The sequence below is a fragment of the Schistocerca americana genome, chromosome 2, assembly GCF_021461395.2.
Source record: "Schistocerca americana isolate TAMUIC-IGC-003095 chromosome 2, iqSchAmer2.1, whole genome shotgun sequence".
In the NCBI taxonomy this organism is placed as follows: Eukaryota; Metazoa; Arthropoda; class Insecta; order Orthoptera; family Acrididae; genus Schistocerca; species Schistocerca americana.
In genome coordinates this window covers 684928937-684956844 of record NC_060120.1, presented here as the reverse complement: position 1 = coordinate 684956844, position 27908 = coordinate 684928937, and the positions used below count along the sequence as shown (strand labels likewise).

The window sequence follows — 27908 nt, the reverse complement described above, 5'->3', positions numbered from 1 at the left end:
CGACAGACGGAGGCGATCACCGATGCAGGTGCTAGCCAAGCCGTACAGCTCTCAACTACGGTGAAATGACGGGAACCGGTGCTACCACTGCGGCAACGCCGTTGGCTTTTATCTGCAACGCTTGTTGTTACTTGTTATAAATGAGAGCGTCTCTGCCCAGAAGAAGTATTGTTTGATTTTGTGAACGTTCCTGGAAACATGGAGTAAAAAGTTGCAAGGCTGCAGTCTATGTCACTGGCTGAATCCTTCCTTCGATAACGCAGCTATTTAATGCGCGTCAATTTTCATAAGCAAACTGCGCGATTTGCGGGCCGGAAGTAGCCAAGAAATGCCGCTGGAGGCCGCTGCGGTCGCATATCACAATGAGCACGTCCCTTGAGATATAGCAGGTCGTTTGAAGAGTGTGCAGCAACCATGACGGACATCATGTCTGGCGTGTTTCACGATGAGAAAACGTCTCGTGTGAGGCCGGCTTAGGTTGCGTTGGTTCAATACCAGGTCAAGTGAGTTCAGGACAGTTCAACATCTGTCGAGATTCTTTAAGAGATTCTCAAGAATTTGGCAGTTTTTCTCGAGACTGTCGACCGAGACAAATTCCTATCCTAATCGTTAGCCACGTACTCTTACTGTATCTTTTTAATGGCGTTAAATATGAGGAGAAACGTATCTGTAGGGCTGGATGGACCACAATCTCCGCTCCAGTTGGTGTGCATGTGGCCCACCTGGCTAGCGGCTTGCTGAGGCGCCTGGCGGGCTGCCGAAGCGCCCAGGCGCTTCTCTTCGACGAACCGCTCCCGCTGCTGGTGGATGTAGTCCCGCACGTTGGGCACGTCCTTCACCACGCACGCCGACAGCGCGGACCGGCACACGTTCATGTCCGTCGCGTCGTACCTGCTCACGGAACATGCACGAAATTGAAACTCTGACCCTCCAAACTCGAGTTACTTGGATATTATTTTACTAGGTGACCAGGATTTGCCTCTTTTACCAGAACGTATTATGCGATACGTTAACCAAGATATAGAAATTATGACCAACTCGGTTCACGGTTTGTGTCAGAGAAGTCTTTAATGTCCCTTAATTTATGTCGCTTCACGAATGTTTTCCACAGCCAAAGAGAGTAATTTTAAGTTGGAACCCAATGAAAGTTATCGAAGGAACAATGGATTCCTCTCTCTTTCCCTCTTCCATTTTCATTATTTCTTCTTCTCTCTCTTCCTCATGCTATCCAGAAATGTGACACGTGTTTTAGGCGATCCACTTACTGATCGTCATCTAGTCAACACAGCAGTTCGTAACGATAATAATGATTAAGAGATTGGTTTCAGGGCGATCAACGGCATGGTTACGAGCGCCTTCGCAAAATATGAGCTAAACGCTTAGTGAGAATAAAGTGTTCCCTCGTAAGGAGTCTTCTTGAGGCAATGGCCCATGAACACATACTACAGAATATGAGGTACAATGGCTGCTTATCAACAGCACCTGTATTAATATGGATAGTAAAATTCACTCAATAATACCTGCAGTATACATGCACGTTCATGCCATAGTCTCAGCGCTTAACTAAACTGTAATATAGCCACTACATAAAATATACCGAGCGAGGTGGCACAGTGGTTAGCACACTGGAATCGCATTCGGGAGGACGACGGTTCAATCCCGTCTCCGGCCATCCTGATTTAGGTTTTCCGTGATTTCCCTAAATCATTTCAGGCAAATGCCGGGATGGTTCCTTTGAAAGGGCACGGCCGATTTCCTTCCCAATCCTTCCCTAATCCGAGCTTGCGGTCCGTCTCTAATGACCTCGTTGTCGACGGGACGTTAAACACTAACTACCACCACCACCACATAAAATACTAAAGAAATTGAGAATTAACGGAAAAAGTACCAGATGTTATTCCCTGGCATATATGGTTGACTAACCACGAAAGAAAACTGTAACAGCCAGCCACTGTGAGAAAAAAGGGCATCACCGAAAGGTTGCTTCAACGCAGTTGATAATAATCTTCTCCCAGTACCCTAGAAATAGGATCATTGTCGGGGACTATCAAATACCAACATCAGAAAACATTACAGCTTCTTTCGTTACACGTATTGTTGACAGTAATGTGTTTTAGGCATATTAATTCTCATACTTAGAGAACGAACACAACTCCTCCTGGAGTGAAACTGAAAGGGAATTCAGCTACTCACAATAATGACCAAATCATAATGAAAATGATACTATCTGGTGACAAAATTTATTTGTTGATGATCATTTGGAGCTCACAAAATGATAACTAGCAAGCAATGTACAACCAGTTTCTATTTCGGAGAAGAATGTTTAACGAGGTGTAAATCAGAAAACCGAAATGAGGAATATCTAACTTTACTTCGATGATCGGGGCCTGATGTTCCGGGAGACAAGAGTAAAGTGCATTTTATATTGACTGACATTCCTGAAACATTTGAGAGCACTACTGAGCCGCCGGTCGATGTGGCCGAGCGGTTCTAGGCGCTTCAGTCCGGAACCGAGCTGCTGCTACGGTCGCAGGTTCGAATCCTGCCTCGGGCATGGATGTGTGTGATGTCCTTAGGTTAGTTAGGTTTAAGTAGTTCTAAGTTCTAGGGGACTGATGACCTCAGAAGTTAAGTCCCATAGTGCTCAGAGCCATTTGAACCATTTTGAACTACTGAGCCACGGTTAATCCTCTGGGCAGTCCGCACAAGTTTCTCCCGTAAACCTGTAGTTGGAGCACCAGTCCACGCCTGTGGGCAGCGTCTGTGCGCTGACACCAGAGAAATGTGGTAGAGGTAACTCGCAATGCTCCTCGATGGTGACTTGAGTAACTCGACGAATCTTGCAATCCGAGAGCGCACTGGTGCCGTCGCGTTGGGACACCATCTTGGATTAGTAATCAGGGTGTCTTCAGTCCTGGGTTCCAACCCAATCGGCGCTTGAATCTTAAATAAAAATCATTAGCAATGGCAACCGAAGACTTCCGACTTAAGAAATCACCCTCACTCAGCTAACGGCCTAGCACTCTCTTGCCCTTGGAGTGGTAAGCTGCCCTTAAAAGCGGAGGAATCAGCAATCATCAACGGCATGAAGACGCAACAAACAATGGAAACCACTGCATTTAAAGATACAGAATGTGTATCCACAGAACATTTGGCCTGTAACTAAAAAGTGACATGATGATATCTCCATTGGCAAAAGATACCGAACTAGTCCCCCATTCGGATCTTCGGGAGGTGACCATGAGAAAAAGACTGAATAAACAACGAAAGGATAACTCTCTACGATTAGGGGCGTGGAGTATCAGACGTTTGAACGTGGTAGATAAGCTAGAAAATTTGAAAAGGAAATGCTAAGGCTCAGTCTAGATGTAGTGGGGGTCGTTGAAGTGAAATGAGTATAAGGTAATATCAACTGCAGCAGAAAATAATATAACGGGAGTAGGAGTCGCTATGAATAGGAAGGTAGAGCAGAGAGTCAGTTACAATGGACAGTTCAGTGATAGTGTTGTTCTCATCAGAAATAGAAAGCAAACCAACACGGACAGCAATAGTTCAGGTATACATGCCGACGTCACAAGCAGAATATGAAAAGACACAGAAAGTATATGACGATATTGAACGGATAATTCGGTACGTAAAAGGAGATGAAAATCTAGTAGTCATGTGGGATTGCAATGTTGTTGTAACGGAACGAGTAGAGAAAAGGATTATGGTAGAAAATGGGCCTGGTAGTAGGAATGAGAGAGGAGAAAGGCTAATTGAGCTCTACATAAATTTGATATGGTAACAGCGAATACTCTGTCCAAGAAGCACAAGGGGAGGAGGTAGACTTGGAAAAGGCAGGAAGATAGGGGAAGATTTCAGTTAGATTGCACCATGCTCAGGCAGAGACTTCAGAATCAGCTATTAGATTGTAAGGCGTATGCAGGGGCAGATAAAGACTCAGATTACAATTTAGTATTGATGAAGAGTAGTTTGAAGTTGAAGAGACTAATCAGGAAAAATCAATGTGCATAGAAATCGGATACGGAAGTCATAAGGAATGAAGAGATACGCTTGAAGTTCTCTAAGGCTATAGATACTGCGATAAGGAATAGTCAGTAGACAGTTCAGCTGAAGAGAAATAGACATATCTAAAATGGGTAATCATAGAAGTTTTGAGAGAAAGACTTAGGTATAAAGAGGGTAACTGCGAAGAAAAGATGGATAACAGACGAAATACATCAGTAGATCGATGAAAGAAGGAAATACAAAAATGATCAGGAAAATTCAGGAATACCGAAATTCAAGTCACTTAGGAATGAATTAAATATGAAGTGCAGGAAAGACAACGTGAAATGGCTGCATGAAAACTGTGAAAAAAATCAAAAAGAAATGATTATCTGAAGGTCTGCCTCAGCACACAGAAAAATCAAAACAACCTTCGGCGAAAATAAAATCAAGGTGGTAATATTAAGGGTGCAATGGGAATTCCGCTGTTAAATGCAGAGGAGAGAGCGGATACGTGGAAGGAGTACATTTAAGGCCTCTATGAGAGGGAAGACTTGTCTGATGACATGATAGAAGTAAACCAGGAGACGATATGGAAGAGATAGGGGAACCAGTATTAGAATCAGAATTTAAAAGAACTTTGGATGACTGTAAATCAAATAAGGCAGAAGGGATAAGATAACTTTCCACCAGAATTTATAAAATCATTGGGGAGGATTGCAACAAAATGACTTTATGTTAGTGTGTAGAATGTATGAGTCCGGCGACATACCATCTGACTTTCGGAAAAACATCATCCACTAATTCCGAAAATTGCAAGAGCCGACAAGTGCGAGAATTTTCGTACAATCAGCTTAACAGCTCATGCATGGAAGTTGGTGACAGGAACAATATACAGAGTAATGGAGAAGAAAATTGAAGATGTGCTGGATGGCGATCAGTTTGACTTTAGGAAAGGTAAAGGCATCAGAGAGGCTATTTCTGACGTTGCGGTTGGTAATGGAAGCAAGACTAAAGAAAAATTAAAACACCTTAATAGGATTTTTCAGCCTAGAGGAAGCGTTCGACAGTGTAAAATTGTGCAAGATGTTAGAAATTCTGAGAAAAATAGGGGTAAGCTGTAAGGGAAGACGGGTAATGTACAATATGAACGAAAGCCAAGCGTGAACAATAAAGACTGGAAGACCAAGAACGAAGTGCTCGGATTAAAAAGGATTTAAGGCAAGGGTGTAGTCTTTCCTCCTGCTGTTCAGTCTATACATCAAAGGAGCAGTGATGGAAATAGCAGAAAGGCTCAGGACTCAGATTAAAATTCAGGGTGAATGGATAAAAATGATAAGATACGCTGATGACATTCCTATACTAAGTGAAAGTGAAGAAGAATTACAGGATGTGTTGAATGGAATGAACAGTCTAATGAATACAGAATATGGACTGAGAGTAATCGGAGAAAGATGAAAGTAATGACAAGTAGCAGAAATGAGAACAGCGAGAAACTTAACATTACGATTGCTGATCACGAAGTAGATGCAGTTAAGGAATTCTGCTATCTAGGCAGCAAAATAACACGTGGCGGATGGAGCAAGGAGGACAATAAAACAGACTAGCGCTGGCAAGAAGGGCATCCCTGGTCAAGAGAAGTCTATTAATATCAAACGTGGGCCTCTATCTGAGGAAGAAATTTCTGAAAATGTGCATTTGGAGCACATCACTCTATGGTAGTGAAACACGGACTGTGGGAAAACCGGAAAAAAATCGGAGCATTTGAGATGCGATGCTGCAGAAGAACGTTGAAAATTATGAGGAGGTTATCCGGAGAATCGATGAGGAAAGGAATATATGGAAAACACTGACAAGAAGAAGGGACAAGATGGTAGGTCCCCGTGTGAAAACGGACAGTAGTCACTCTCCAAAAGAAATGTGAGGTAGAGGTAACACGTAAACGTCCTCTGTGGCGACTAGTTAACTTCGCCAACACGAGCAGTAGATTTTAGGTTTCCTGGAACGTAGCCGAGGAACTGTGGCAACCTAGACTTGGCAATGGGTAGGTCTTCCGACCTCGGACCCCTGGTTCCATAGTCACTGACACCAGCGCCGTGTGACACAGGTCAGCTAATTTATGCTTGGCCAGTGGCTGAAGGTGTTACTGTTTGGACGGACCAACATTTTAATAGGGCAATTTTTCCCGGCTATATCCCAAGATGGCGTTTGGAACTGCTAATACATACCTCATATTCGACTATCAAAGACTCGAAGACTATTCCAATGCCAACTTATAAAAGTCTTTTTCTAACTATTGTGGTCTTCTGTCCTAACATCTTTATCTCTGCGTACCTACTGCAATTTACATCCATTTGAAGCTGCTTACTGTAGTCGATCCTTGGCCTCCCTCTAAAATTTTTGGCCCTCATAATCCCTCCATTATCAAATTGATGAACCATTGATGCCTCCGGATGTGTCCTATCAGTCGATCCTTATTTTAGATTAATTACGGGCAACTTTCATTTTTCCAAATTGATTTAGCACTTCTTCATTATTAATTCGATCTACCCATCTAATCTATACCACCACATTTCTACATCTAGATCTATACTTCGCAAGCTACCGCACGGTGCACGGTGGAGAGTACCCTCTACCACTACTAGTATCTTCCTTTCCTGTTCCTCTCACAAATAGAGCGAAGGAAAATGTCTATATGATTCTGTATGAGCCCTAATTTCTCGTACCCTGTCTTTGTGACCCTTATGTGCAATATATGTTGGCGCCAGTATAATCTCTTGGCACTCAGCTTCAAATGCCGGTTCTCCAAATTTTCTCAATAGTGTTTCTCGAAAATAACGTTGCTTTCTCTCCAGGGATTCCCATTTGAGTTCCCGAAGTACGTCCGTAACACTTACGCGTTGTTTATACCTGTGGGTAACAAATCCAGTAGTCCGCCTCTGAATTGCTACGAAGACTTCATTCAATCTGACCTGGCACAAATCCCAAACACTCGAGCACTACTCAAGAATAGGTTACACCAGTGTGCTATACGCAGTCTCCTCTACAGGTGAACCACTCATTCCTAAAATTCTCCGAATAAACTGATGTCGACCATTCGCCCTCGCTACCACAGTTCTCACATTTTCATTCCACTTCATATCGCTTTGCAACGTTACGCCCAGATATTAAAACGACTTCATTGTGTCAAGCAGGACACTCCTAGTACTGTAACTGGAAACTGTCTGTAAGTCGTCTTGTACCTTCTACAATCGTTCAACTTCGACACTTTACTGTACACCACAGCATCATCAGCAAGCAATCTCAGACTTCTGCCCACTCTGTCCGAAAATCACTTATGTATACAGAGAACAACAGCGGTCCTGTCGCACTTCCCTGGGGCACTCCTGACGACACCCTTGTCTCTAATGAACACTCACCGTCGTGGACAACGTACTGGGTTCTAATACTTAAGAAGTCTTCGAGTCACTCACATATCTGTGAACTTCTTCCATATGCTCATACCTTCGTTAACAGCCTGCACTGGAGCAGAGTGTCAAACGCTTTCCGAAAAATCTAGAAATATGGAACCCATAGTTCGCAGTATATCATGTGAGAAAAGGGCAAGCTGAGTTTCATTCGAACAATGCTTTCTAAACCATGCGGATACATGGACATAAGCTTCTCAATCTCAAGAAAGTTTGAAATTTTCTAACTGAGAATCTATTCAAGGATTCTGCAGCAAACCGAGTTTAGGGGTTTTGATCTGTAATTTTACGGTTCCGTCCTTTTACCCTTCTTGTATACTGCAGTCACCTGCGATTTTTTTCCAGTCACTTGGGACTTTGTGCTGGGTGAGAGATTCATGATAAATGCAGGCTAGGTAACGGGCCAGTGCCGTAGAGTACTCTTTGTAAAACTGAACTGGAATTACATCCGGACCTGGTGATTTACTTGCTTTCAAATCATTCAGTTGTTTCATCATTCAGTTGTGTCGCCGTAACTGCCGTCTGCTTCACATCTCCTGTGCAGCAAGCTACGTATATTTAAGTATTAACTGTGTTTTTCTTACTTGTCACTTCTTTTTCCGTGTGTTTTTGCTTTTAGGAAGCTTTAATTTTCGAGTACTAGTAATAGTGTTCCATAGATTCCGTGTTTGTTTTGAATACAGTCCAGAGACAGTTAATGTTTATTTTCATTGTTTCCAACAAGAGGTGTCTAGTAACCACAGTTTAGTCAGCTATTAGCCGCCTTTAGTGAATTAGCAGTCTAGTTAAAAGTTGGTTACTTAACTCTCTACAGTAAATTGTTGATTTCTTAGGATGGGTAGGAAGTGTGACTGCTGTGTACGGAGGCAGGAGGAGCTGGCCACTGTTCGCGAACAGCTGAACGTGCTGATGGCCACGGTCAACCGTCTTCAGGCTGCTGCCTCGGAGTGTAGCGGCAGTGGGGAGTCTGGTGCATCGTATGTTACACCCCAGGTGTTACATGCTTCACCCACGGTCCCTGCTGTCGAGACATCTTCGCGGGTACCGGGCGGGGTTGGGCCATCCTCTCCCCAAGGGGAGTGGCGGGTTCAACGGCGTTCGTATCGCACGAGGCGGAGGGTCAATGTGGAGGCTGGCCGTGTGGCATCGCCCGCTATGCCTGTGAGTCGACATGTGGCCGCTCCTTCAGCAAGGACCGAGCAGGCACATGAGGGTAGGGGCTTATTAGCGATTGGGAGCTCCAGTGTTGTGATGGAGCCTCTTAAGGAAATAGCGGAAAGGTCGGGGAAGAAGACCAGTGTTCACTCTGTCTGCTTGCCGGGGGGTCTCATCCGAGATGTGGAGGAGACTCTGCCGGCGGCGATAGAGAGCACTGGGTGCACCCGACTGCAAATTGTTCCTCATGTTGTCGCCAATGACTCCTGCCGTCTGGGTTCAGAGGTCATCCTCAGTTCATATCATACAGGCGGTTGGCGGAGTTGGTGAAGGCAGAAAGCCTCGCTCGCGGGGTTGAATCTGTGCTAACTATTTGTAGTGTCGTTCCCAGAACCGATCACGGTCCTCTGGTTTGGAACCGAGTGGAAGGCTTAAACCAGAGGCTCAGACGTTCTGTGGGGATCTGGGGTGCAAATTTCTCGACCTCCGCTATCGGGTGGAGAAATGTAGGGTCCCCCTGAATAGGTCAGGCGTGCACTACACGCAGGAAGCGGCTACAAGGGTAGCGAAGTACGTGTGGAGTGCACTTGTGGGTTTTTTAGGTGAGAGAATTCTCTCTCTAGGCCAAACAAGACGCCTCCTGAGACGCGACAAGGTAGCAATAGGTAAAACGCAACACCGAATGACAATATTAATGAGGTAATAGTAAACTGCAGGAGCGTCTATAGAAAGGTCCCAGAACTGCTCTCATTAATAAACGGTCACAATGCCCACATAGTACTAGGGATGGAAAGTTGGCTGAAATCAGATGCAAGCAGTATTTAAATTCGAAATTCAGATTGGAATGTATACCGCGGAGACAGGCTGGACAGTGAAGGGGAAGGCGTGTTTATAGCGATAAAAAGTGCAATAGTATCGAAGGAAATTGACGGAGACCAAAAATGTGAAATAATTTGGGTGAAGGTCACGGTTAAAGCAGGTTCAGACATGGTAATTGGATGTCTCTATAGGCCCCCTGGCTCAGCAGCTGTTGTGGCAGAACACCTGAAGGAAAATTTGGAAAATATTTCGAGAAGATTTCCCGACAACGTTATAGTTTTGGGTGGAGATTTTAATTTACCAGATATAGACTGGGAGACTCGAACGTTTATAACGGGTGGCAGGGGCAAAGAATCCAGTGAAATTTTTTTAAGTTCATTATCTGAAAACTATCTTGAGCAGTTAAACAGAGAACGGACTCGTGGTGATAACATACTAGACCTTCTGGTGACAAACAGACCCGAACTATTTGAAACAGTTAACGCAGAACAGGGAATCAGTGATCATAAAGCGGTTACAGCATCGGTGATTTCAGCCGTAAATAGAGATATTAAAAAAGATAGGAAGATTTTTCTGTTTAGCAAAAGTGACAAAAAGCAGATTTCAGAGTACTTGACGGCTCAACACAAAAGTTTTATCTCAAGTGCAGAAAGTGTTGAGGATCAGTGGACAAAGTTAAAAACCATCGTACAATATGCATTAGATGAGTATGTGCCAAGCAAGATCGTAAGAGATGGAAAAGAGCCACCGTGGTACAACAACCGAGTTAGAAAACTGCTACGGAAGCAAAGGGAACTTCACAGCAAACATAAACAATGCCAAATCCTTGAAGACAAACAAAAATGACACGAAGCGAAATGTAGTGTGAGGAGGACTAGGCGAGAGGCGTTCAACGAATTCGAAAGTAAAGTTCTATGTACTGACTTTGCAGAAAATCCTAAGAAATGTTGGTCTTATGTCAAAGCGGTAGGTGGATGAAAAGAAAATGCCCAGACACTCTGTGACCAAAATGGTACTGAAACAGAGGATGACAGACTAAAGGCCGAAATACTAAATGTATTTTCCCAAAGCTGTTTCACAGAGGAAGACTGCACTGTAGTTTCTTCTCTAGATTGTCATACAGATGACAAAATGGTAGATATCGAATTAGATGACAGAGGGATAGAAAAACAATTAAAATCGCTCAAAAGAGGAAAGGCCTCTGGACCTGGTGGGATACTAGTTCGATTTTACACAGAGTACGCGAAGGAACTTGCCCCCTCTTCTTGCAGCGGTGTACCGTAAATCTCTAGAAGAGCATAGCATTCCAAAATATTGGAAAAGGGCCCCTGGTCATCCCCGTTTTCTAGACGTCGAACAGATGTGCAGAACTATCGACCTATATCTCTAACGTCGATCAGTTGTAGAATTTTGGAACACGTATATGTTCGAGTATAATGACTTTTCTGGTGACCAGAGATATACTCTGTAGGAATCAGCATGGGTTTCGAAAAAGACTATCGTGTGAAACCCAGTTCACGCTATTCGTACACGAGACTCAGAGGGCCAGGTTCCCAGGTAGATGCCGTGTTTCTTGACTTCCGCAAGGCGTTTGATACAGTTCCCCACAGTCGTTTAATGAAAAAAGTAAGAGCATATGTGTGGTGTCACCGCCAGACACCACACTTGCTAGGTGGTAGCCTTTAAATCGGCTGCGGTCCGTTAGTATACGTCGGACCCGCGTGTCGCCACTATCAGTGATTGCAGACCGAGCGCCGCCACACGGCAGGTCTAGTCTAGACTCCCTAGCACTCGCCCCAGTTGTACAGCCGACTTTGATAGCGATGGTTCACTGTCTACATACGCTCTCATTTGTAGAGACGACAGTTTAGTATAGCCTTCAGCTACGTCATTTGCTACGACCTAGTAAGGCGCCATATTCAGTTACTATGAATGTATTCTGAACAGATAATATTGTGAATCATGTACCGTCAAGAGCGACGTTCATCATTAATGGATTAAAGTTAAGTATCAAACTAATTACGTCCGCTTTCTGAATTCTAATTCCTTGTCATGTTCCAGACCTCACGTCAGTATAGTCCTTCCCTCCTCACGCCAGCCCAGCCTGCGTGAGCTAAAACGCATGCATTTCGGCCTGCACTGGTAACACGGTGTTGGCTCTTCTGCCAACACAACAATATGGACTATCAGACCAATTGTGTGATTGGATTGAAGAGTTCCTAGATAACAGAACGCAGCATGTCATTCCCAATGGAGAGAAGTCTTCCGAAGTAAGAGTGATTTCAGGTGTGCCGCAGGGGAGTGTCGTAGGACCGTTGCTATTCACAATATATGTAAATGACCTTGTGGATAACATCGTAAGTTCACTGGGGCTATTTGCCGATGATGCTGTAGTATATCGAGAGGTTGTAACAATGAAAATTGTACTGAAATGCAGGAGGATCTGCAACGAATTGACGCATGGCGCAGGGAATGGCAGTTGAATCTCAATGTAGACAAGTGCAATGTACTGCGAATACATATCATTTAGCTATAATATAGCAGGTCTGCAACTTGAAGCAGTTAATTCCATAAATTATCTGGTAGTAGGCATTAGGAGTGATTTAAAATGGAATGACCACATAAAATTAATCGTCGGTAAATCAGATGCCACACTGAGATTCATTGGAAGAATCCTAAGGAAATGCAGTCCGAAAACAAAGGAAGTAGGTTACAGTACACTTGTTCGCCCACTGCTTGAATACTGCTCACTGGTGTGGGATCCGTACCAGATGGGGTTTATAGAAGAGATTGAGGAGATCCAACGGAGAGCAGCGCGCTTCGTTACAGGATCATTTAGTAACTTCGAAAGCGTTACGGAGATTATAGATAAACTCCAGTGGAAGACTCTGCAAGAGAGACGCTCAGTATCTCGGTACGTTGTTGAAGTTTCGAGAACATGCCTTCACCCAGGTGTCAAGCAGTATATTGCTCCCTCCTACGTATATCTCGCGAAGAGACCATGAGGATAAAATCAGAGAGATTAGAGCCCACGCAGAGGCATACCGACAATCTTTATTTCCACGAACAAAACGAGACTGGAATAGAAGGGAGAACCGATAGAGGTACTCAGGGTACCCTCCACCAGACAGTGTCAGATGGCTTGCAGAGTATGAATATAGATGTAGATACACCAGGGATGTTTATTATTATGTTGTCAATACGGGAGTATGTCCGACGGTCAAAGGACGAATGTAAAACTTCAGCTTTCGTTTTGCCACCTTCAGGTGGCACACCAGACTGATCAACAAGGGACTGAATGAAAGCCTTAGACACGCTTAGCAATTCTACGTTAAACTAGAATTTTCTCGAGTTCTCTACTAGACCATTTGCTAAGGTGTGATGGTGGTAGTAGTTGTATGCATAGATCTTTTGACAGATGCACGAATCTCCACTAACCTTCGCTTGTAGTCATTTGTGCGTTCTCTTTTGAACCTAGAGCGTAACAGCCTCTGCTTCATCAGCATCTTCCAAATTTCATTGTTAAACTATAGTGGATCTTTTCCATTCTTTATCCACTTACTAGGTATATAAATCTCCAGTTTCCAGTTCACAATCTGCTTATACTTTGACCATAATTCCTCCACATTCATCTTACTGGAACTAAATGGTGTCAATTCACTGTCTGAGGTGCTAACAACTGCTTATCTGCTCTATCTACCAAAAACACTCTCCTTGCCTACTTGACTGATTTATTAACTTTCGTAACCATAGTTGTTATAAGGACATCATGATTGCAATTCTCGTTTCTGTATTGGCACTGTCGATGAGGTCCGGCCTATTTGTAGCTACAAGGTCTAAGATATAACCATTGCGGGTGGGCTGCTGAGCTAGCTGCTCAAGACAGTTTTCAGAAAACGTGTTGAAAAGTATTTCCCTTGAGTATCTGCCTGAACCTCCCGCAATGAATCCATAGATATCCTAATCTATACCCGGTAGGTTAAAGTCGCCTGCAACTAGTATTGCATGATCTGGATATTTACGCGCTACTGACAGTGGAATTTCCTTGAATGACTCTAGAACTGTCACAGCGGCATCGGGTGGCCGGTAAAATGAATCCAACAATTAACTTGCTATACGCGACCAGATAACTTCACTGTCATATTCAAATTCGACATCAACAGAGACAATATTTTTGTCAACTGCTATGAGCACTCCCCTTCCTATGGCCTCCGACCTGTCTTTCCGACATACGTTCCATGACTCGCTAAATATCTCAGAGCTTTCCACCTCGTCTTCAGCCACTCTCTGTCGCAAGAAAAATTTGAGCGCAAGAACTCTCCTGGAGGGCAGTAAATTCTGGACCTTTATTACGAATGCATCGACATTTTACTGAAAAATTTTGAAAGTTGAAGTGTCTTAAATCTGAAAGACATGTTACTTCCCTTGCTGCGTGTCGACGGGCGGTTGTTCATCATAGCATCTCAAACTACCGTCTAGCCCAAAAAAGCCCCATGTGCACTCCACAAGTATTCTGCTACCCGAGCAGCTGCTTCCTTTGTGCAGTGTCTCCCTGGTCTATCAAGGCGAGTCCTACAAATCATCACACGATAACGCAGGTCTAGAAAGCTGCAGCCAAGATCGTCACAGAGTCGACGAAGTCTTTGGTTGAGACCCTCCACTCGACTCCAAACCAGAGGACCCCGATCAAGAACAATGTTGCAAATTGCGAGCTCTGTTTCGACCCCACTCGCGAGGCCAGCAGTCTTTACCACCTCCGCCAGCCGCCTGTATGAACTAAGGATGGCCTCAGAACCCACGTGACAGGTGTTTTTGGTGCCGACGTGAGCCACAGCTTGCAGACTTCACCCAGCACGCTCCACAGCCGCAGGCAAGGCCGCTTCCATATCTCGGATGAGACTACCGGCAGTCATACCGAGTGCACATTGGCTTTCTTTCCAGCCTTTAATGCTATCTGCCTAAGGGATTCTATAACGCGCTTAACGTTGGAGCTCAGGATACATAGTAAACCATTTTCCCTGTGTGACTGCTCCGACCCTGCTGAAGGAGCGGCTCCGACTCCACTCAGAGGGTGAATGGACGAGGCCAGGCGGCCGGTCTCCACATTGGCCCTACGCCTCGAGCGACGCGAACGCGTTACTACCCCGCCGCTCACCCTGCTGTGAGGGCGGATCCACCGTGTTTGGTGCACTAGCAGCTGCCACGGAAGCAGAGCACCTGGGCAAAACAAGTGTCCCATGCGACGCGCCAGATTCTCTGTCACTGCCACACCCAGAGGCAGCTGCCTGAAGGTGATTGACCATAGCCAAAAGCGCATTCAGCTGTTGGCGAGCTGTGGCCAGCTCTTCCTGCATCAGCACACAGCATGCACACATCCTATCACAGCAAGACTAACTGAAGAGGTAAACCAGGAAAGCAGACGGATTCCTAGATATGCAAGCTGTTACACTCCTGCTGTGTCACCTATGGCAAGCTAAAGAGTTAATGAGCTATGTAGCTGGCTGTTCGGTGAGTAACTACTATGCTACAGAATGAATGAATTTACATTTACAAAAACGCGAGATTAAACCATTTAAACAGAAAAACACGCACGAAATTCAATAAATACACTACGAGGAAAACACAGAAAATGATAAACACTTAACCTGCCGCTCTATAGACGTATATCAGCCGAGAGCTGGAGCCTGACTGTCGGACTTACTAAACGAACAAACGGCTGCTTTCAAAACAAATGAGGAACTACTGTGCTACAGACTGAACGAGTTTACACTTACAAAAAAGTGAGACTAAACCTCTTAAACAGAAAAACATGCAAGTAATTTAATAAATGTACTTCGAGGACAACACAGGAAAAGATAAATTTTGAACTTGCCGCTCTGTAGAGGTACATCAGCCGAGAGCTGGAGCCTGAGCCGTTCTCTTCTTGCCTGCCGTACAAGGCTACATTCCAGACAAATACCCCAAAAACTTTCTAACATTTAAATTTATATTCGACTAAATGACCTGTATTGGGTTCGCATAGGTAGCCCCAAGTATCTATGGCGGGATAACTTGCCTGGTGTAGCGGTAATGAATTATGTACACGAACCTACGTCGTGAATCAGTCTGTCAGCGAAAACAGCGTGAAAATCCTTACATACTTCTTGCGACTATCCGTCGCATACTGACAGAAAAACGCGGCTAAAGAATTTAATTATAACATGTCTAGATGTTAAAAAATTCTGTTATTCAGTAATGCTTTCCTTGCTATTGGCAGTCTGCATTTAATGCCCTTTCTGCTTCGGTCGTCGTCATTTATCTTTTAGCACAAATGGTAAAACTGATCTACTACATTTGCTAAACGAATGCCCTCAGAATCACCTGTTTTAATTCAAGTACATTTCATAACCCCTGTTTTACGTTTTTTGATGTTCATCTTGTAACCTCCCTTCAAGACACTGTCCATTCTGTCCAACTACTCTTCCAAGTCCTTAGCCGTCGCTGAAAGAATTACAATATCATCAGCAAATTTAAATGTTTTAATTTCGTCTCACTGAATTTAAAATTCCTCTTTCAAATTTCCCTTTTGTTTATTCCGCAGCTTGCTTGATGCACGGATTGACTAACATTGTAGACAGGCTACAGCCATGTCTGCCTCCATTCTCATCTACTGCTTCCCTATCATGTCCATGGACTCTTACAATTGAAGCATTCCCTGAAAAAACGACTTAAGGTCCATTAAGCCGTTTTTCCGTTTCCTGCAGCAATTGCATCTGTACAAACCAGTCTTTGTACTCACAAATTATTATTACCCTCCGACAGTCGCAACGCCTTCTAGATATATTTAACGGCCGTGCTGCTCCAAGCCGTTGTTCCACCGACCGCCGTTGCCAATAGAGAACTTTCATGCCGCTAGTCCCACTGTTGTGTGTGCTCAGATGTATTTGTCAGTGACGGGACATCCGTACCGTGGAATTTACGTTTGACAACATCACATAGGAAGTAGTAAATAGTGACTGTAAACGAAATATGGGAAGTGATTGTGATAGTATGTATATCCAGTGTGATTATGAGAACCACTAATTGGAAGGAAACATAAAATTCAGGAGGGGAAGTGGAAGAAAGAAGACGAAAAGAAGAAGAGAAATTCCGGCCAGTGTCATGTTTCGCCAGAAACCGGTAAGAAAGTCTGTTCAAAGAAATTTGCAGTCAGTAAGAAATGTGTCGTAAAGAAATGCTATCTAAAAATATGCGCAATAGATCAAGAACAGATCCATGAATGATTTTGGGCTTTAGGTGACAAGAAGACGCAAAATAAATGGATGTTATGTTTAATTTAAAAGAAAATACCATCTGATGCACCTAGGTCTGGTCGGAATCGTAGCTCCACCTATATATACCATCTAAAATGGAAGAATGATGAGACAGTAGTCTGTAAATGTCTATTCCAAAGTATCTTGCAAGTTACCGATAGTCGTTTGAAAACAGTGTGAAAGGCTTTGAATGCTACTGCTCTTACAGTAGAGACAAAAGAGGGAAATACAGTAATAGATCGCAAAAAAATTGCAAAAAAATTTGGGACATGGTCCGCTATCTGGGACCAGTTTCCTTCCAAATCATTGCATTGCTGTCAAGACAAGTCCAAAAGGGAATATTTTGATAACTTTGACCTTAGAGCTGCAAAATTATTCACATCATTCAGAGAACATTTTCTCCATGAAACGAATACGGTACTCCGGATGCAGAATGAAACACGATATTTACGGTTCGGGGTCGCCCATACAGTTTATGCGACCGTAACTTCGGCCTATGTGGAAAAATGTTAAGGTATATTGAAAACATTGAGAATTTGAGCCAATATATTTCAGTACTTCAGGGCTGCAGAAAGAATCCAGCACGTTTTGAGGTGGTGAAAGGAGTAGACATTACTGATGACTGGGCACCAGCTTTATCACCATACTGCGTCACAAAAACCAAAGGAAAGACACTATCTGGAATACAAAATACGTCAATTTCTATTACAACTGAGACGTATTTTTATTCTCGTCTACTGTCCGGCCCTGGTAGCTGAGTGGTCAGCGCGACAGAATGTCAATCCGAAGGGCCCTGGTTCGATTCCTGGCTGGGTCGGAGATTTTCTCCGATCAGGGACTGGGTGTTGTGTTGTCCTAATCATCATCATTTCGTCCACATCGACGCGCAAGTTACCGAAGTGGCGTCAAATCGAAAGACTTGCACACGGAGAACGGTCTACCCGACGGGAGGCCCTAGTCACACGACATTTACATTCTCGTCTACTTACACTTATTCAGGAACATTCAGAAACGAGGATGTACATTGCCAATGCGAAAGACGGACATGGTGATGGAGAAGACGTCTCGTCTTGGGGTGCAAAGAAGAAAGATACCTTCGCACTACTCAAGTTCGTTCGAGACGACAATGCAGAAATGCTGAAGAATATTGTCGACGGTTATGGATTTGCGACAGACAGTGACTCCTCAGGATGCGGAACAGACAAATGATCGGTACTAGCCACGCGTAGACTGTTGCAGATCATTGTTGAGGACGGTGTTGTTTCCCATGTATGCCTGAAATTCAATAAAGTTATTTCTCTCATTTTGGGTATGTTTTTCCAAGGTTAAAGAGGATAATTATGTGCTATGTTCGTTGGGATATATGTCTTGAAGAATACTTCTACAGTGTACTGTTGCTTTGAAAGCTAATTATGTTTGCCGAATAAAAATATATTTTGTTGCTTTACGGCATGAGTAAGCAACTTTTAGATTTAACGACTGTTTAATAGTCAAATATGGAAAATGGTTTTTTTTTCGTGTTATGCAGTGATTTACGGAAAAACAACTTAGGTTTGGTGCTATGTCATCAGTTTAAATCAGCATGTAAGTCATACATATTACACTATCGTGTCATTTATTCTGAAACAACAATACGTCGTTTCTATTTGACTGAAATTTCGTCTATGTACGAGGGTTTGAAATCAATGAAAACACGACGTGAAATATTTGATGCTCTGTATCTCGATTTCCACATACTGCATTTCAGTCGTTGGTCCAGAGAACGCCTCAGTTGTGGTCTGCTACACAAGCAATACACTGTCCTGTCACAGTAATGTGACCGCCTGTCGAAAGCCTGAATAACAACCATTTGCAGCGCGTGCCGTGACGTGCAGGAAGAGTGTCAGTGAGGTTCTGGTTGGTACCGACATGGATGTGGATCTATGCCGACTCCATCGCCGGACCAACTGCGCTAGGTTTGTTCTGGAATGCACCAACAGGGATGTGGAGCCATGACGATTCCACTGCCATGGCCAACAACGCCAGGTTTCCGGTTAAGGATCCAGGGCGCCAACAGCTCGATAGTCATGGTCCCACAGACCGCACCCTTTCATAAAGGAAATATCTTGAAAATACTGCAGCCAAGATAAAAACTCCTGATAATATCATGCAGAAATTGTGTCTAATGACATGGGGAGCTTCAGCGGATACCTTGTGCACATCATCCACTGGGCTGGTCTTCTTACCAGCCAAGCATTGTGCCCGGGTGTGGCTATACAGTTGCCGTACCTACTTGATCGACGTCCAGTTGAACCACACTATGCGGTTAATAACTGAGGTAATCCGGCCAACACCGATTTATTGGCTTCCTCTACTGAGCAACATTTATCCACCCGCAATCCGTAGAGGTGAGGCCTTGCTTAGGGAATACTGCAAGCTACAGGAGAACCTGGAATTATCCATACAGAAAGACTTACCAAGTCTACGAGAAAATAGACTCCGTTCAATAAATCGACCAATACGGCAAACAAAACAGTTAGATGCCAGTAATACCGAGGTGAGAGACCTGTGGGACCAGAGCTGTCAGCTTATTGAAAATCCTGAACGGCGTGAGTAGTTCTGAAAGTCTAACTGTGATACTACTGGCAAACTATGGGTAAAATTGTGCAGAGGTCGCACTGGACATGGAAAATGTGCAGACTTTCTTTACAAGTGGAGTGCTACAGCGTCTCCGGTTTGTAACTGTGGGTTCCGAATCAGACAATAAAGCACATTAAAGATGAATACCCCTTGACCGCCAGGTGAGCCGGGAGCGCTAATGCGCTGCTTCCTGGATTCGGGTAGGCACGCTGGCCCCAGATCGAATGCGCCCGGCGGTTTAACGACGGAGGCCGGTGTTCCGGCCAGGCTGGATGTGGTTTTTAGGCGGTTTTCCACATCGCACTAGGTGAATACTGGGGTGGTTCCCACGTCCCATCTCAGTTTCATGGCTCGCAGACATCTGAATACATTCACACTATTCCATGGATTACACTGGGCACAGACAGTTGGGGTACACTAATTCCGTCCCGGGGGGGGGGGGGGGGGGGGGGTACGGAGTGGCGGCAGGGAGGACATCCAGCCACCCCTTCAATTAACCTTGCCAAATCCGATTAACCATGCCGACCCTGTGTCCTTGCGGGAAAAGGCACAAGCAAAAGAAAGAAAGAAAGAAGGAGATAAATACCCCTTGCGTTGGAGCCACCTCATGAAGGCTGATGATACGGCTCTTATATGGAATAGAACCTAAATATTGACATTTTGATCGTTTTTTTTAGTTTTGTATTTTCATATTCCTGTTATATACAGTATTATTAATGTTAAATACCTGTAATTTTAAACTGCACGTGAGCCATTCGAATAAATAATAATAAATAAATTTTCCAATCAGCATCACCCACATCTGTGCGACCTTGGTCAAGTTGTTGGCACCACAGCAGGACACGACAATGGATGTGGCCCATATATCACCAGAATTACACGGTGAATCTGTCCCGTGTACTTCTTCTTTGGAACACGTTCCCAGTAGTGGCGCCATTTCACTCCCGGTTTGTGGTGCTTCAGTTATCCGTACTACAGCAGAATTGTGTCTATCGGAAACTCAGAACATGTACTTTCGTCTGACAAGGCGCCACTCTTGTTGTGCATGGCCTTAGCCTGGAATGAAATGTGCAGCTTACTTTTTCAAGTATCCACTCAGTTTCCCAGAATATATATATGACAGGAAAGTTCATTTCACGAAAAAAATGCTTCAGATGTACGTATGCCCTATTCCAAGTGGTTTTCGAGATAGAACACATTTAATTTACCTTTGTTTTTGGGCTAGTGGCGCGCATGTACGTGTTTTATCCAACCATCCTCTTTGGCTTTTATTACAGCCCAACCTATCTCATTTCTTTCAGCCTCTCTGCCCGGGATGTCTTTCTGCTATTAAAGTAGCCCGTTGAAAGTGCAGTTGTCCATGGTGTGTTGTGAGTGAAGTAGTACGAGGTACTGACAGTGTATCTGAGAGAAGCATCGATTAACTTCATATAGTCGAGACTTGGCCCCATCTCATTTTCATCTGTTTCCAGAACTCATACACCATCTACAGTGATGGTATCAATAAACTGGCCTCTCGTTGGGGGAGGGGGAGGGGGGGGGGGACGTGTTCGTCACAAGAGTGACCGTACATATGCTTGTAACTACCCTGTTGATCGATTCTTGACAAACAGAGCTGTGGTGTAATACAAGCACTCATATTGCAAGTTTAGGCAGCTCTGACTCACCATTCGTTGGTCCTTTCGTCGTAACACTCGACGTGAAAGATGGTGGTGACGCCATTAAAACCGCCAATAGCAAACAGCATTTCGTCGATCACTTCGATGGCGAAGTTGCTGCGAGGGTTGTACATGTCCGGTATGGGCGTCCACTCGTTGGTTGCCGGGTTGTACTTCTCAGCGCTGCACATCCTTGAGATACCATTGAAACCACCTGTCAGAACAAGTTATTTGAATGATTAACACAGAGGAGATTCATTCAGTCTCTAATATGATATTTATTAAAAATATTTATTAAAATGTAGAAACAAATTTTGGCGTTTCACATAAGCCTTGTGCGAAAGTTTCATATTCTCTAGACCAAACTATTAGTCCTACATAAAAAAAATTAACAGGACCATTTTGTAGGGAATTTAATGTAGTTAATTTTTGTGCTGCGTCACGATTTCGCTGGAGGTCACGGTTTTTCGAGGTAGTCAAGAAAAACGTACAAAAATGACCTTCAAATGGCTCTGAGCACTATGGGACTTAACATCTATGGTCATCAGTCCCCCAGAACTTAGAACTACTTAAAGCTAACTAACCTAAGGACATCACACAACACCCAGTCATCACGAGGCAGAGAAAATCCCTGACCCCGCCGGGAATCGAACCCGGGAACCCGGGCGTGGGAAGCGAGAACGCTACCGCACGACCATAAGCTGCGGACAAAAAGTGACCTTCAAGCGCACCTAACTCCAACACTCATCCTTCACTAATCAGGATTTCTAGTGCGTTGTTCGTGGCACTCCCTCATTCCACTGTACGAAAATTTCCGACTACACGAACTATTCCCAAGATTCGACCTTTTTTTAGTCTCTCCTGATTGGGCTATTACGCCACCAGTATAGTCGGCTGTTTCGTTGATTTAAACGTGTTCGAGAGGAGAATGAAAGAAAAACGACTTTTGTGAACGTTACGCCAAAACTAATCACGTTGACAGTTGGATCAAAACTTAACTCTTACAAGTACAGTAGTTTCGAAGTCAGAAGTGCAGATGAATACAACGATGTAATCGTTAATTGTGTACTATTAAAATTCACACTATTATCTGGTAACATTTACACCAACGTCTGTTTTACAATTTGTAATTGCTCGACTAAGCCGATGGCGTAATAAGGTGAATCAATAAAGACCAATAATGGTTGAATGTGGGAAATAATTCATGCAGTCGCAAATTTTTGTACAGTATTAGGAGGAAGTGCCATGAACAACATATTAGCAATCCTAATCGGAGGGGGCTGAGTGTGGGAGTGGGGGCGCCTTTGAAGGTCGCTTTTGTGTTGTTGTTTTTTTAATAACTCGAAAACTACGGTCTCTAGCAAAAACGTGTCTCAGTGCAAAATTTAACTAGAACGGATTTCTTCCATACGGGGCCTCTGGTACAGCAAGCGGCTATGACTTTCTTGAAATAAGACAGTCTTGGTTGAAAATTTTTATCTGTTTATTGCCAATAAATAAATACATAAAAAATTTGCAATCAAGACTGAATTATTTGAAAAAAATTTAACTACATTAAATTTCTCATATAAAGGTCCTGTTCCTTTTTCTGTAGGACTAATAGTTTGCGCGTAGCGAGCGGGAGAATATGAAAAACTCGCACTTGGATCCTGAAGGCCAGTTATAACATTGCGGGTTGCATAAAACGACAGCGGTAGGTTCAGCTGAATTACCCTGTATGATTATAGAATCTGCCTTTATACATGGCTTCTTATTTATCTGTCGTCGTCTGTACTCGGGAGTGATAGAAATTTTATAAAATTATAATAATTAGGAAAAAAAATATTACTGAGGAAGGCAGGGATATGATAGTAAAAGCCACACGGAGGCAGGAGATCTCTAGCGACAAACTACACCAACCAACTGACGGAAGCAGCGGTGTCACGAATAATGGGTCACTGTTTTGCGCAGAGTCCTAATGATGCTCAAAACAGAAGGACAAACGCCGTCTACACAATTTTTTTTTGTTTTATTGGATAACCAGTTTCTGCTTGTTTTTACGTCGTTCTCAGAGCCATCAGTTACGAATTGCAGCAGAGAGCAGATCATCACTTGGCTAAGACACAGTTTGTCGCGGTGGGGGACGAAATGATAAGAAACGTAGCGCTTTATAGATCACAGACGTAGCCTTAAACTGGGGCGACAGTTTCAACGGTAAGTGTTTTACTGCGCACGGTCCTTTGACTTAACGTGAACTTCAGACCGTGCTGCAGCTTGGTATTTGTCATACTCACAAAGCACTGCCAGAGGTGAAAGACTCTGTAAGTAACAGAAAAAATCCTGGGAGAAACTGGAGATAGAATCCTGACCCATTAGAGTAGCACTTATCCACTTATTCACTTAGCAACCGAGCTGCGAACACCTACGGACATAGGATGATGGAAACCACAATAGGCTCAAATGACTCTCAGCACTATGCGACTTAGCCTCGTGATGACTGGGTGTTGTGTGATGTCCTTAGGTTAGTTAGGTTTAAGTAGTTCTAAATTCTAAGGGACTGATGAGCATAGATGTTAAGTCCCATAGTGCTCAGAGCCATTTGAACCATTTTTGAACTATGCGACTTAACTTCTGAGGTCATCAGTCGCCTAGAACTTAGAACTAATTAAACCTAACTAACCTGAGGACATCACACACATCCATGCCCGAGGCAGGATTCGAACCTGCTAGCGTAGCGATCGCCCGGTTCCAGACTGTAGCGCCTAGAACCGGAAACCACAATAGGCAGATCAGCTGAAGAGCAATGGATATTTTTGGAAAGGAAAATCGTAGAAGTTGCCCAGGTAAGAGTACGTACAAGGAAAATAAATGCGAGGAAACCTTCAGGTAACGATGTTCAAGTAATTCAAGTGATCGATAAAAAATTCTGGGAAAAGACATAAATCCAGCATAAATCCAGCATAACCATTAGGTGGTGCACGGAAGCTAAAACGAACGTGCTGAAGGAAAAACGTGAGCAAATCGAAAAATAAACGGTCGTCGGAAGGGCACATTTAGTACAGAGGAAAACTAAAACAGCCATCGGTGAAATTGAAAGCAAATTTGTTAATATTAAGAGTTCAAAATAAACGCAGACGTGATAATGGATAGGTACATTAAAGGCCTCTACGAGGATAAGGAACTGTCCGGTAACGCGATATAAGAGGCTATGGGTGCGGATTTGGAATACAGAAAATCTCGCGCTAAATACAGATTTTGACACGACTTTGGAAGACTTGCTATCAAATAAGGCATAAAGAATAGATAACATTCCCACAGAATTTCTTCAAGTGTGTGAACCAAAGGGCTATTCAAGTTGTTGCCTAGAGTCTATGAGTCTGGAGAAATATAATCAGAATTTTTGAAACAGTATCAGCCTCACGGTATAGAAAGGGCATAAATGTAAGAGAACTACTACACAGCCAGCTTAACAGCTCTTGCATCCTAGCTGCTGAAAAGGGTAATTTAATTGTTTTATTTAACCTGGTAAAATTAGGGTCATTAGGCCCTCTCTCACATATAACCAAACAGTCTGCATAGTTTATGTTATATTCATTACGAGAAGCATGTAATAAGCTACATCTAATACAGAACACAATGTTCAGAAGTCATTATTGCATAAACAGCCCAGAAAAAACAAAGAATGGAAAGAACGTATAAAACTGAGCATCTGACTGATGATCACTTTAGCGTTAGGAAAGCTAAGGCATGAGGCAGACTGGTGGCACTTTTCCATAGCTAACGGCGTCAAGATTTAAGAAAATCAAGACACTTTCATAGGAATTGTCAACTAGGAGAAGCTATCGACAAAACATAAACTGGTGCAAGATATTTAAAAAAAACTAGATGTAAGTTATGGGAATAGACGGACAGTATACAATATTTACAAGACCCAAAAGATAATAATAATAAACCAAGAACATGAGACAAGGACTCAGATTAAAAAAGGTGTGAGGCAAGGATACAGTATTTCTTCTCTACGGATTAATTTATACATGGAGATGCCAAAAATAAAAGAAAGGGTTACGATTGGAATTAAAATTAAAGGTAGAAAGAAATCAATTATAAGATTTGCTGACGTTATTGTTGCCCTTAGTGAAGGTGCGGATGAATTACAGGACTCGTCGTCTGGAACAAACTGCATATTTTGCACGGAATATGGATGTAGATCATAACAAAGGGAAACGAAATTAATGGGGAATAGCAGAAATGACAATAGCGATAAAGTTAACATCAAAAATGGAGACTATGAAGTAGAAGTGAAGAAATTGTTCTATCTTGAAAGCAAAATGACACACAACGTATTAAGAGGCTATAAGAAACAGACTGGCATAGGAAAAAGGGCAGTCTTCGTTAAAAGACGCATATCAAACCTAGGTCTCAATTTCTGATAAGGTATGCGTGGAACACACACATTTCATGGAAGTGAATCATAGAGTGTGAAAAATTTGATTTCAAATTTTTTTGTCCTACCGTTCTCAGTTACGTGTAATATTATGTTGATAACTGTCGTTTTGGAACCACCAAATTACGTACAACTGAATGAGTTTAATTTTTCGCGTCATACGCGATTCGACTTTATTATTTGAAAGACATATTGAGTAGCCTGTCATACATAAATATTTGTGATTTACTATTCCGTTTTACATATTGGACATTTTAAATCAAGGTTATAAACAGTCATTCTGATTTCTGTGTAGTAATAACGGTGTAAATTTCTACTTACAAATTTCAAAGACACTGCTGTACACGATTTTTTGCTCATGTTTTAGGGCTGTTCTTCTTATGGTTATTGCCATTCGAAAATTCATTTGCAAAGCGTTAGTGAGCACTCATTTATTTCATGTTATATTTTCGATACCATAATAAAACATATACCAAATCATGTAGACACACACACGCACACACTCATACGCGGGCGTGCGCACACACACACACACACACACAGAGAGAGAGAGAGAGAGAGAGAGAGAGAGAGAGAGAGAGAGAGAGATTGAGAGAGAGAGAGCATCATCACATGAGAAATTTGAACTACTATTGCGACACAGAAAATCAGTAATTGCCACAACTGTCTATAACGTCAGTGTAAAACGTCCAATGTGTAAAACTAAATAGTATAAACACTGAATATCACTTTCAAGTGGTTCAAATGGCTCTGAGCACTATGCGACTTAACTTCTGAGGTCATAAGTCGGCTAGAACTTAGAACTAATTAAACCTAACTAACCTGAGGACATCACACACATCCATGCCCGAGGCAGCATTCGAACCTGCGACCGCAGCGGTCGCTCGGTTCCAGACTGTAGCGCCTAGAACCGCACGGCCACTCCGGCTGGCAATATGATTTTCAAATAAAAGCGAAGTGAGTGTGGCACGAAAAATTCATTTCATTCATTTGTAATTAGATGGATCCAAAGTGATAATTATCAGCCTAACATTTCATATGTGTTGTTACAGAAGGAAGCTGAAAATTAAGGTGACTGATTTGATAAGAAATGAAGAGATTCTGCACAGTATCGCCGAGGGACGGAACATATGGAAAACACTGACAAGAAACGGGGAAGGAGAGTAGAACTTGTGTTAAGACATCAAGCAATAACCTCCGTGGTGCTAGAAGGAGATGTGCAAGGTGAAAAATGTAGGGGAAGACAGAGATTGGAGTGTATATAATAAATGATTGAGTACATTTGTTGTAAATGCTTCTCGGAGTTGTTGAGTTTGGCTCAGGAGAGGAAGTCTTGGGGAGGCCGCATCAAACCAGTCAGAAGGCCTATGGCCCGACCCTCATTCCACTACCCCTACCAAGCCCGCCCGGCTCGCTGTGCGGTCTAACACGCTGCTTCCCGAGCGGTAAGGCGCGCCGGTCCCCGGCACGAATCCGTCCTGCCGGTGTGCCGGCCAGCCTGTGGATGGTTTCTAAGGCGGTTTTCCATCTGCCTCGGCGAATGCGGGCTGGTTCCCCTTATTCCGCCTCAGTTAAACTATGTGAACAATTGTTGAACAAACACTGTCTCCACGTACGCGTACACCATAATTACTCTACCACGCAAACATCTGGGGTTGCACTCGTCTGCTATGAGACGTTCCGAGGCGGGTCCGTTGGGGTCCGAACCGCACAATAACCCTGGGTTCAGTGTGGGGCGGCGGTGAGGTGGGTGGACTGCTGTGGCCCGTTGTGGGGTTGTGAACCACTGAGGGCTACGGCAGGACGAAGCCTCTCCGTTGTTTCTAGGTCCCCGGTTTACTACACAGTACACCCACACTCCTACCAAAAAAACAGGGTGTGTACGATAGGCCGTGATACAGTATTTCCTGAGAATCCGCCACAGCGCCGCTGTGCCGTGAGCCAGTAGGCTGTACGCTTCCCTTACTCACCGACGACGTAGATGCAGCCGTGGTAGGCGACGCAGGAGACGCCGCTGCGGCGCGAACGCATGGGCCGGATCAGCGTCCACTGGTTCACCGACGGGTCGTACACCTCGGCCGTGTTCATGCACTCCTGTCCGTTGAAGCCGCCCGTGATGTAGATGCGTCCTGCACAAACACCACACTCGCCGACTGCGTTAAGGCCTCACGCGACACGCAAAGGGCTCAAGTTTCTAAGTTGAGCTGAAGTTGGGGGTGGGCAGATCAATTTTCAAGTCGTGGTGTTATCTGACAAGAAATCCTTTGCGTGCGAGGTCTCAAGATCAGTATTTAGTAAGGCTTATTTGAAAGTGTAGCCTTAACAATTAGCTGCTAATGACTCACCATGAGCATCAGGAAGGCGACAGAAAATGGCTGTTCGGGTGATGCAGAGGTCAACCTTCTATGGGATGTACGTATTACACTTCACAAAATGGACATCGACGACACTCAAGAAATGTTCAAAACAAACATCATGAACTGAT

The 27908-nt window shown here is 43.7% G+C and overlaps 1 protein-coding gene across 1 annotated transcript in view; it reads right to left on the bottom strand.

Annotated features, from left to right (window-relative positions):
- The window catches only part of LOC124594336 (kelch-like protein 10), a 159976-nt gene that overhangs the window by 38764 nt on the left and 93304 nt on the right, over window positions 1-27908 (bottom strand). The window contains exons 8-10 of the mRNA XM_047132705.1: window positions 27394-27552; window positions 21010-21214; window positions 723-891 (exon numbers count right to left, since the gene is read on the bottom strand). Of these exons, the coding sequence (XP_046988661.1) occupies window positions 723-891; window positions 21010-21214; window positions 27394-27552 (533 nt within the window). The remainder of the gene's footprint in view (window positions 1-722; window positions 892-21009; window positions 21215-27393; window positions 27553-27908) is intronic.